Source organism: Manis javanica, chromosome 4, assembly GCF_040802235.1.
Source record: "Manis javanica isolate MJ-LG chromosome 4, MJ_LKY, whole genome shotgun sequence".
Classification (NCBI taxonomy): Eukaryota; Metazoa; Chordata; class Mammalia; order Pholidota; family Manidae; genus Manis; species Manis javanica.
The window spans coordinates 100,153,718-100,164,636 of NC_133159.1; the positions used below are offsets into that span (position 1 = coordinate 100,153,718).

Sequence of the window (10,919 nt, forward strand, 5' to 3'; positions counted from 1 at the left end):
TTAAAGAGTTTTTTTTTTTTTCTTAAAAAAAATAATATAAAGTTATAAAAAGCGGCAGCAGCCTGGGGCCCAGATCTGGAGGGGAGGAGGTGCTGGCGGCTCCATCGCAGTGGGCAGGCACTTTCTTGTTAATGGGCTTTAGACTGCAGGGAGACAAGAGGTAAGACACAGGGTCAGGCTGAGGCCTACAGGTCCTCCTATCCAGTGAAATGTGTGGACCATTAGAGCTAAAGCTTGATTTCTTCCTGCTGGCCTATATGTAAAGCTAGGTAAGGGGAAAGATGAATGCCAGCCCACCAGGGGCAGCCTGGAGAACATCCATGCATATGTGCACACACACACACTCAGGCCCTCTCAAACTCACTACTGTCACATGGGTACCAGTGGAGTTGGTATGTATCTGGCCCATGCCTAAACTAGGAGAGTATCACCCCCACTTCTCACCTCTAGTAAGTCCCTCCTGGCCGAGATCATATGGATAACCCATAGCATGCTACTCCAGGGATTCCATCAGAAGAGGCAAATAAACCTGGCTGTGGGTTTTACCAGAAACCCTGGAGAGACTGCCTGGCACCAGAAAACCTGGAAGTGGGCACATGTGCAAGGTGGGCACATATGCATATGTGGACACTGTGCCCCTGCCCCTTCCATGCCTTGATGCTCAGAAGCAGAACCAGTGAGCAAGACAAGCCCACCCACCCTGCTGCCCAGCATGTCCGGCCACAGCTCAGGGACCCAAGCTCAACCCCACTGCCCAAACCTTTCTTATCAGAGCTCATGGAGTTCAACTTCCTTTCCTTCTGGGGACAGAGGTAGCTCCAGTTCCTGGAGTGAGGACCACAACCAATTCAGAAAGTGGCCCTCTGACTAAAGCAAAAGCAAGGGTGGGGGAAGAAGGGAAGCAGCTTCTCCTTAACCCAAGGGAGAGGGCTGGGGATAAGGGAGGGCCCATCAAGCAAAACCTAGGGTCACCTTATGAAGAGCTGACCCACTTCTCTCTATATAAAATGACCCAGGAACTCCCTTAACTTACCCTTTCTTCCCTTCCCTGCACAAACATTTACTTAGCCCCTTGTCTGTGTCAGGTTCCCACAGTGCGCTCCACCCTCATCCATCCTGATGCTTCCCTGCCCATGTTCTTTAGGGAGCTGGCCTGGTACCTTCAGTGTAGAACACTTCTCCTCAAAGGCCATGGCTGGACCCGGCTTCTTACGACGCACAGAGCAGGCCGCATCAGTGGGGGCACTAGCCTGGCAGTGCTTGGCCTTCACTGGCCGGCAGTATGTGGCCAGGTTTTTCCGCTTCTTCACTACCTCCTCCTCAGAGAGGCAGGTGGTTGGCAGGGCCTTGGCTGGATGTCCACCTGCTCCCTGGCTGTCCAGCTGAGAAGTTTTGACTGGTGTGGGGGACAGATGGGGGGAACCCCGACAGTCCAGGGGCCCTGCCCGCTTCACTCTTGGCCCCACTGTCCCATTAAGCCCCATGCCAAGGGCTGTTTTAGTCTTGGCGGAGAGACTCCGGCAGCCCGACGGTTTGCCTTTTCCAGGGGGCTCGAGGATGCAGGTCCGTTTGAAAGTGGTGGGGCCTGGGGATAATTTTCGCTTTCGAGAAGGGGCCTCCACCTCAGCCCCATCCTTGCCTTTGGATGACTTGCTGGCCTTTGAAGGTGGCAGCTTGCTGAAGGACGGGGATGGCGTGTTGGCAGGCAATGGTGAGGTGATGGCCTGGCTTCCACCCATGCACTCTGCCTGGCTGCAGGCAGCTGCCACACTGGGGGAGCCTGCAGGGTAGTTGGGGACAAGGCTGTCCTTGGTGGGGGGCGTGGAGGCTGGGTAGGCAGATCTCGGGGGTGGGCCTGGAAGACGGGGACAGCTGCCCATAGAAGATGGGCTCAGGGGAGCAGAGAGGGGGGAGGTAACAAGGTGGGATGGAGGCTCAGCCGCTGGTGGGATTTTCCTGCCACAAAAGGAGAGCCTCACTGTGATACCAAGCAAACAAGAGGCCTCCCACCAACACACCAGTCCCTGCCACACCTAGGAACAGCCCTCAGAGCCCTGGCATTGCTGCCATCTGCCGGGAGACACTGGAACTGAGCATTAGGAAGAAGGTAGAGGGACGGGCAGGAATGAATGAACTAATACAGAAACCATTAAGAACACCACTTTAAATCTGTTTGGGCATCTCCTAACCCCAGTAACCCAAAGGCACTGGAAGTGATGTTTAAGAGTAGAGATTCACTCCCAGACCACCCATTCTGGCCCTGCCTTAGCCCAGCTCCAGACTGCCAAGTTTTCCCACCTCCTCTTCATTCTAGCTGGAGCCTTCCTGGCAAACAGCCAAGCCACATCTATAGGTATGTATGAAGAATTAGGGCTTCTGAAGCCCATGTTTCCCTGAGGCCTGGGGAGGGTCTGGGCCGAAGACACTCACTTCCACATGTGTGAGCTGAGGTGTCGTTCCAGCATGGAGCTCAGTGCTGAGCAGAACCGGTCCAGCCGGCGGCTAAACACGTAGCATCCTGGGCTCACTAGCCGGCTCCCAAAGGTGCAGAACTAGAGGCAGAGGACTGTACATGATCAGTGGGGCCTGCGATGCAGGGGCACTTGCACACAGCATCTGACTTCCCTGCCACACTGTGGGCCAGGAGAGCTGGGCCACCCCACACCCCTGGTCCCTGCCCCAGGTCCTTACCGCCTGTGGCCGTGGGGGCCGGGTTGCATAATGGCAGTCAGTGGGGAGGTGGAGGTCATCAGATGTCCCCTCCTCCTCACTCTCCTCGCTGGAGGCCTGGGCCCCACCCCGGGGTAAGGGTAAGGGGAACAGGCCTGGGTCCCCATCACCATCACAGGGGCCTTCATCATCCAGCTCACTTTCAGAGGAGGCCTGGGACCTGGAAGGGCCAAAGGGGAGGTGAAGGAGATGTGATGGGTTGGGGTGGGATGTCCCTGAACCCACCAAGCTCAAAAAACCAGGGCAGACACTCTGCTGAGAAACCAGACAAAGAGGAAGGAGGACAGGAAGAGAGGGAACAACAGAGCTCACAGAGTAAGAGCCAGAAAGATCAGAGGCCACAGCTCCCAAGGGATTCTCTCCTGGCTCCTTCACTTCCCAGGCCCTGCCTCCTCAGGGGGAAAATCTGCTCCAGATTCGCCTCCTCCAGAAATCTTCCGAGTTTAAGTGCACCCAGCTCTGGTCAGCCCAGTGAATTCTCTCAACCCCCTTCTTGCATCACAGATTCCTTTGAGCCTGTCTGTGAGCTGAGCCTGTTTCACATCTGCCCTTGTGTTACAGGCAGAGATGCATGTATGTCTCCTTCAGCAAGGCAGGCTCTCCCTGGGGTCCAGCACAGCCTCTGCACATGAAGGGGCCAGTGAATGAATACACAGTAGGACTGCCTCACCCAGGACCCTAACCCTTCCAGCTCCCCAGTTACAAGTTTTAGCCTGTTGGAAGCAGCTGGGAAAATGTATGTAGCCCAGGTGTTGAACTGGCACATGACAGAGGCTGAGGTACTGTGGTATGCCTGGTTAGGAACAAGGAATCACCTACTTCCACACCACTGCCAAGGGCCCCATGGAGCCCCCCACACTCAGAGTGAAGTGAGTAACATCTTCCAGATTATTCCCTGGGCCTGTATCCAGGGTCTCCTGATAGTTTGGGGCCAAGTATCCCCAGGGGAGATGGGGGCTGGATCCTGGACGTACCTGGGCAGTGCACAGTATGGGTAGGTCTGCTTGACACGAGCAGAGAAGTTGCTGCTGGGAGCAGCTGCCACTGCCACAACCTGGACTGAGGAGGGGGGCTCTTGGGAGGGGCGCTCGAGAACTGGCTCCTTGCGTCCTGGGCTCTTCTCCTTAGGAGACTCTCCTTTGCGGGAGTTGGCCTTCAGCTCTGCCACTAGCACATCAAAGTCCTTGGCCCGGCCCTGGACTTCCCGACGCTGGTGCACCGAGTGGATCTAGAATAGAGCAGGGTGGAGGGGTGGGAGAGCTGTATGAGCTGAGCAGGGGTGGGGGCACTGGAGTGCTCTGGCCTGGGCAAGCAGAGATGGTAGGGGGTGAGCGTATGTGTATCTTTGTTTCACGGACCCCCCCAACCCCCAATTCAGGGCCAGAACCCTTGTTTGGGATGGAGTGATCTGGAAGCCAACCTCTGCCTGCTACCCCACCTTGGGCCCACTGAAGGCAGCCTCCTCTCCCCTTGCCTAATCTGGGCTTAGCCCCCACCCATCCCTTGAGCTGGATCTGGGATAACATCTCAGTTCCTCTCCTTGTCGAGGGCCCATGTGTGTGCTGTCCTCCTGCACTGCAGTAGGACTGGTGGTTACCTTGCAGGTCAGCAGGCGAGTACAGATCTTTTTGGTCTCTGGATTTATTACCCCACACTGCCTGTTGAGATCACACTCCTTCCCTGTGGGGAAAGCAGTTCCTATGAACCCTGACGCCATTTGTAAGAAGCCCACAGCAGGGTCTCGCCTCTTTCTGCCAAAGGCCTGGGAAGAGCTGGGCCTGAGACAGAAGAGCCTCTGGCCCTCAAGTCTAGCACTGCAGCCTTCCAGAGAAACTTCTGCTGGGTGCAAGAACCAGCCCTGGTTCCCATTCCCAGCCCAGACACTCCTTCTGGGGACTCCAAGCCCAAAGCAGGGCAACACGTATCAACAAACAAAAACAGTCACAGGCACCTGGACACCAGTGAAACCAGCTGTGTCTGGGGCCTCAGATCTAAGTAAGAAAAGAGATAGGGGTCAACAGCCAAAGGTGAGGAAGAATACTTAATCTACTTGAGCACAGGTATCCTTAGCCTTGATCAGGAGACCTGGGCTGGGGAGAAGCTTCTAGAGAATAAGCAGGTCATGTGTGTGTACACATCAAGGGGTGACCAGAGGCTCCTGTACCCTGGTGACCTGTGATGGCCAGGCATACTCCTTCCTGACCCCCCCATAAAGGCCCAAGGACAAATCAGTCTAAAGGAGCCCCTTCCTGACCCCCTAAAACCACAACTACTCACGAGCCATCTTCCTGTGGGTTTTGAGGGGTAGCCTGGCTCCACCAGGCTCCTTTTCAGGGGAACTGCCTTCAGCACGGCGAGTGGGGCCCTCACTGGGGGTTATCTCCATGTTCTCTCTGCCAGGAAGCTCTTTAGAAGGGGGCGCCATGAGGTTTTTTCCAGGTGAGTCCTTCATGAGGCCAGCCGGCTGGCTGAGGAAAGCAGAGGGTGGGGCCACTCTGATTCCATGTCCATCAGGCTTCGGAAGACCAGACATCTTCTCCAGATTCACCACAGGCACGAAAAGGCTACACATGGAGAGAGGGTGTGGGCCTCGGAGGCAGGGAGGCTGGGCCTGGGCCCTGGACTCTAGCCCAGAGCCATCTCCTTCCCAGCCTTGAAACTGGGTGGGCTCCAGCAGGGGTGCAGAACATGGGGAAAGGGGACCCCCTATTCCCTGGAGCACATGGAGGAGAGCTGCAGAGAGATGGCTGCCTCCTGCTGTGAGCAGTTCCATCACACCACAGCTCCCTGGGCTAGGGTCAGGGTCAGTCGCAGGGAGTCTTCAGCCTCTCCTTACCAGAGGTTGTCCTTCTGGGTCTTCTCAGGAGGTTGGTGGCCACGGCTCCGGGACCCCTGGCCCTTCTCCCTGGAGGAGGTTTTGGTGGAACCTGGGGCCCTACAAGCTGAGCCCTGCCCGTTCACTACATGGCATTTCTGAGAGCTGGCAGGGGCTGGAGGTGGTGGTGGGGCCCGGGTGTAAAGCTTGCTGAGGGGCCCATGTCTTCTTTCTGTCACCAGGAGGTGGAGAGAGTAACCAAGGTGAGTGTAATCAATTGCCTCCTTCCCCACCCTCCTACCCCTGCTCACAGACTTATGGTAGAGAATCTGGAGTTTCCAAAGCTTAGATTTTTAAATTTGCCTCCTTCTCATTTGAGTGTGAGCCTTCAAGACTAAAAATTCTAGGATGCACCTTCTTCAACCTCTTAGCTCTTCTCTTAACTTCACCAGATACTAACATTTGCTCAAACAATAACCCTGACATGCTACAGTCCTCTGAAGCCAGCCCCCCCAAGGACCTTCTGATCCCCAAGGCCTCCCTCCAGTATCCATATGACCTCCCAACTGACCCTGCCTCGGAATTCCATGTTCTACCTTCCCCTGCCCCTCTGTCTCCTCCCTAGAGCTCCCCTCACCGCAGTGCTTCTGGAAAGCTTGAGGCTTCACCACTTGGCTGCAGTGGTTACACACAACCAAATAGAAGTCGTCATGGGCAGGGCAGTGCCCGAAGATGGACATGTCTGCAACGACAGAAGCCCTGTCACTGGGGCTGGGGACCCCAGGGTTTCCCTGGAAGATCAGAGAGCACTCCCACCCACTATTCCGAATTCTGACACTTCCCCTCCCAGCTGACATGACAGACTTCATGCTGGCTTCTCAGTTTCCAGAGTTCAATCTAACCAGTCCCTAAGAACGTGGGCTCTCAGGTGAGTGGGTACCGATAACCTATGATTAGGATCTCTCACAACAGGTTACAGGAGCCAGAGGAATGGGCTGACTCAGACCTATCAAAGTGAGGATCCCCAGACCTGCTGCTTCAAGCAGCCACATGGTATGTGGTACACAGGGGAAGGTGGTCCTGACTAATCTGGGCCCCAGCCCTATTGTATGTTGACTCCCACCTTCTTTAATGAGGGTCATGGCATCCAACTTCTTCATGTTTTTGTTACTCTCCTCCAACTCAGCCCCTGGAGGAAAACACAGCTCAGAAGGACCACCCCCTTCCCAGAAGCCCCAACTCCTAGCCCTTCAGGGCCTGCAGCCGAACAGTATGCAGCCTGTACTTCCAGACAAACTCCTGGTGCCCAAGGCCACTTGGAGAACCTTTCACTGGGTCATTCTCAAGGGCCCATTCTTCCTTCACCTCCTACCTCTGGAATGAGCTGGCTCCATTAGGCAGGATCCGGCAACCTTTCTATGGACCTTTCACTCCAGGGTACAGCTCAGGGTTCAACTGCCACCTAGCTGGGTGATTGTACATAAAAATCATCTCTTTTTCCGGGCCTGCTTCCCCATTTCAATGGGAAACAGTCCTTAACATATTTTACTATAGATCCCTGAGTCCCTTCTTGAGATTTCTCAGGTGGGTCCTTTCTGCTACTCTGTGACATCCCAAACAGATACTTGCTCAGGTCTGCATCCCCATGAATTCAGTTTTGTTCCACCTGGGCTACCATGGCACTGTCAAAGTTATACCCAGCTTCTCAGGTCCTGAATTGATAGGAGGGCCATAGAGCAGAGAAACTGCTGTCTTGGGGCCCTTTGGCATCTTCAAAGGCCCCTTGGTCAGCTACAGAAGTCCCTCCTGTCCTTAGGGGGGCTTTAGGCAAGAGTTGCCCTTGTACCTCAGTTTCTGGGTTGATGACAAAACCATAGCTATGCAAAGCAGCTCTTTCCCCATCCCCCTACCTTTCTCCTCTCCCCTCCCTCCTCTACACCCCCTCCCTGTCCCTTGGAAAAAAATCAATCTGAGTCACCAAACCCATCTGATTCCATTTCCGGTTCTCAATGCACCCAGACCCTGACAATGGCCCCATCCTTGCCCACCCACCATGGGGCAGTCCTGGGATGGCCCAGGCTCCCACTTAGGTCTGCCTCTGACACCTACTAACAGATCTGTTCCTTTGTAGGGTAAGAAGATTATTGACAATCTTATATAATCTCCAATATGAGGGGTGGTAGGTTAGGCATGTAAGAGACAAGCGGCTCCCACTCTAAGTCTGTTAAAATGCAGTGATAGAACTAAACTGAGTCGGACATCTCAAAGGAGAACAAGTGTCATCAGAGACCACTCCATGTGGTCTCCTCCTCCATCTCACCTCACTTGCAAACTTCTTCAGGGGCATGATGCCTACTGTCACCCCAAAGGCCACTAGGCCAGGTGCCCTCTGGGGCCCAGCAGAAAAAAGATGAGCAGAAGGGGCTGTCAGCCCGCTCACCAAATGCACTCAGGGGCCTAGAGAAGGTGGGGGCCAGGGGACGGAGCCAAGAAACAGGGCAAGAGGCCCAGGAAAGGACGGAGGGGTTGGAGGAATGGGTGGATGGAGAGAAGGAGGGAGGAAAGGAGGATGGACAGATAGATGGACTGACAAACTAATGTGGAGAGGGCAGGTGTCCACTAACTGCAGCCAGCAGGCAAACCGAAAAGGTGCAGGAGGCGAAGGAACAAGGGGGGGTTGGGAGGGGAGCACAGAAGTGGGGTGCGTGGGAAACACGTGGAGAGGACTGTTGCGGATGGGGAAAGCCCAAGGCAGGTGCAGGAGGTGCGGAAGGTGGAGGACGGCAAGCAAGGAGAGAGATAAAAGACAAGCAGATGTGGGGATAGGTATTGGGCACAGGCAGAGCAGAGGTGGGCTGGGTGGGCTGAGAAAGTGGAACGGCGCTAGGACCCGGAGGCGCGAAGCTGGCAAAGCGGGCGGGCACTAGGACCCAGCGGGTCCTTTGTTTGGGGGGCCGGGGAGCCGGACGGCGGCTCCCAACGGCGGCTCCCCTCTGCTGGCGGGGACCCGGAGCGGGGGAGGGGAGACAGTGATGGGGTCCTCGGACTCTAGGAGAGCTTCACTCACCGTCGGCCGCGGGCAGGTCGGCCCGCTCCACCCACGAACTCCAGCTCTGTCCCGCGAAGTCATCGAGATTCGGCACCCGCCGCTCCAGTGCGGCCATTGCTGCCGCCGCGCGTTCACGCACCGCCATCACCGCCGCGGACGCGCGCCCGCCCCGGCCCCGCTGCCGCGCGGCCCCCTCCCACCAGCCCCGTCGCGGGCACGCCTGTCCTTTCCCTCCCACCTTTCAGCTCACTCTTCGCGCAAGTGCAGCACAGGCCGCCTTCCCCGCACACTCACTCGCGCATTGCCTTCTGGGAAATGTAGTTTTGGGGAGGGTGCTGTTGCCTACCGAGCTTGCTGTGAGAACCCTCCGTCATGCACGATTGCAGGGGAAAAAGAGACCAGAGCCCCAGGTCCTCCACGCCTAACCCTCGTGCATACATTCTCTGCGCTATCAGCGCACTCTCCGAATCTCAACACACACACCCCCAGCCCCAAACCTCTCTCTGCCCAAGACGCCCCTCTAAGCCGTGCCTCCGCCAGCTGGCTGGCGCCCCTTCCCGGGCTGGCGGTCACGAAGCGACTTCGTTCCCCTGTAGATCGAATAGGGTAGGTGCAGGGAGGTGGGCGCTGTGAATCAGAAGGGCAAGGGGAGGGAGTGTGTAGGATGTGCTGAAGGACACAGGGGTTGGAGTGGGGGAGGGTCCACGGCTCTCTAGTTGTTCCTCCGCTGTGGGAAACAAACCCACGCTGTCCTGACGCAGCGCAAAGGGCTGGAAAGGCGTTGTCTGGGTTTGGGAGGATTTAGCTGAAGCTGACCAAGATCACCTGTCAGATGACAGAAATGCTATCTCCAAGTCGGAACTGGGGTGGCCCCGAGGCTACTGGTGTTTGCAGCATCTCTGCTGATGCGCAGAGCTCTCTCCTGAGAACCACGATCGATAGATACCCTGTACAGCCTCTTCCTAACCCCTGGCTGGACCTTGACTCCATCCATCACTTTGGCTTCTTTTTCTAATGAATATTTTTTCTGCTGGAAGGGCTGCTACCAGAGCTTTGGCATAGGGAGATTTCTCATCAGATCTGTCATTTTTCCTTGCTTTGGCCTGGAAAATACCTTAATCATCCACCTCTTTCTTCTCAGCTGATAACAGGTCTTCCCACCCTCACACAAGCAAGAGACAAAAGCCCCCCCCCCAACACACACATACACGCACACATCAGTAAAGAGATACTAATTCTCTTTTCCCTCCTCAGCCCCTCACATCTCACCCCATATTCATTCCTTCAGCTAAGGGGAAACAGAATTGGAGGCAAATAAGATATGGGACTTCAAGACATCAGAATTTCCTCTCCTTTTCATCCAGGGAAGGTTTAAGTACTTCAAGAATAATCTCTGAGAGCAGAGAATCTTAACCCAAAACCCAGATAATCCCTAGGATGTCCAGGAACCTGGTAAAATTGAGTTTAATATTGTGCCCAAGTGTATTTTTCTAGGGAATGTAAATGTAGTGTGTGACTCTGTCAGAAGGAGATTAGAGGTGCAAGTTTGTTCAGCAAGAACCTTTATGATTAAAGGGACAAAATGTATGGCCCTCAACTTCTAACAGAAAGTTTCTCTGGGTCACAGGTGATAGGAGAGCAAATGGAAACAGCATTGTGGAAGCCACCATTTCTCACTTTTGAGTTTGAGCGACCTTGAGTCTCAGTTACTTTGGACTAATTGGTGCCACAAAAAGAGATGTCACCAGATTGGGGTCTGAGACGAACAATTTCTCAGCCTGCAAACTCTATTACTTGGGGTGCAGAGTGGAGGGGAGTGAAATGATGTTTTGCTAATATTTGTCTGAGAACTTAAAGGGGAGGAAGAGGAAAAAAGCCCCAGGAGGGTTCTAGTCTTGGCTCCTTCATGGCAAATGTTCAAAGCACTGTTTATTCAAATGTGTAATAACAAGCACCAGAAAACGACATGCAACATACTCCCACCCCTGATCTGCAATCCCAGAAGGAGATCTATGACCAAGGCTGTGGAGGGAACTCAGGTTCAGGAAAGGTCCTAGGTGGACACCCTGGCAGGGTCACAGTTTACTAGGGCAAAGGACAAGTGCCAAGCCTGTTAGTCCCCTGCAGCAAATGGAGAAACCAGACATGTTCTCCTACCTCAGACCCCACTAGGCAAAACAGTGATGCCAGCCCTGTTTGGAGGGGAATTGAGTCTTAAGAGGATAACCCAGCCCTCTGGAGGTAATGAGGTAAAAGCAGCCTTTTCTCTTAGGGTGGCCATGGAGAAAGAGGCCATAGCCAAAATGAAGACTCTTCTGGCTGAGA

General features: G+C 54.9%; 1 protein-coding gene across 7 annotated transcripts; it reads right to left on the reverse strand.

Moving 5' to 3' along the window:
- ATXN7L2 (ataxin 7 like 2) lies at positions 1-9,343 on the reverse strand. 7 transcript variants are annotated; one of them, XM_017666605.3, is made up of 12 exons: positions 8,613-8,737; positions 6,918-7,011; positions 6,669-6,734; positions 6,183-6,287; positions 5,567-5,777; positions 5,008-5,294; positions 4,328-4,410; positions 3,705-3,958; positions 2,692-2,890; positions 2,431-2,552; positions 1,161-1,956; positions 1-143 (listed from the first exon to the last, which is right to left on the reverse strand). In XM_017666605.3, the coding sequence occupies exons 2-12, from the start codon at positions 6,937-6,939 to the stop codon at positions 129-131; spliced, it is 2,160 nt and encodes a 719-aa protein (XP_017522094.1). In that variant the 5' UTR covers positions 6,940-7,011; positions 8,613-8,737; the 3' UTR covers positions 1-128. The 7 variants fall into 7 exon arrangements, with proteins under 7 accessions (XP_017522094.1, XP_073090544.1, XP_036860754.1 ...); XM_073234443.1 differs by having other exon boundaries at positions 6,918-7,007; positions 8,613-8,680; XM_037004859.2 differs by lacking the exon at positions 6,918-7,011 and having other exon boundaries at positions 5,008-5,198; positions 8,613-9,343.
- Between the last annotated feature and the right edge of the window lie 1,576 nt (positions 9,344-10,919).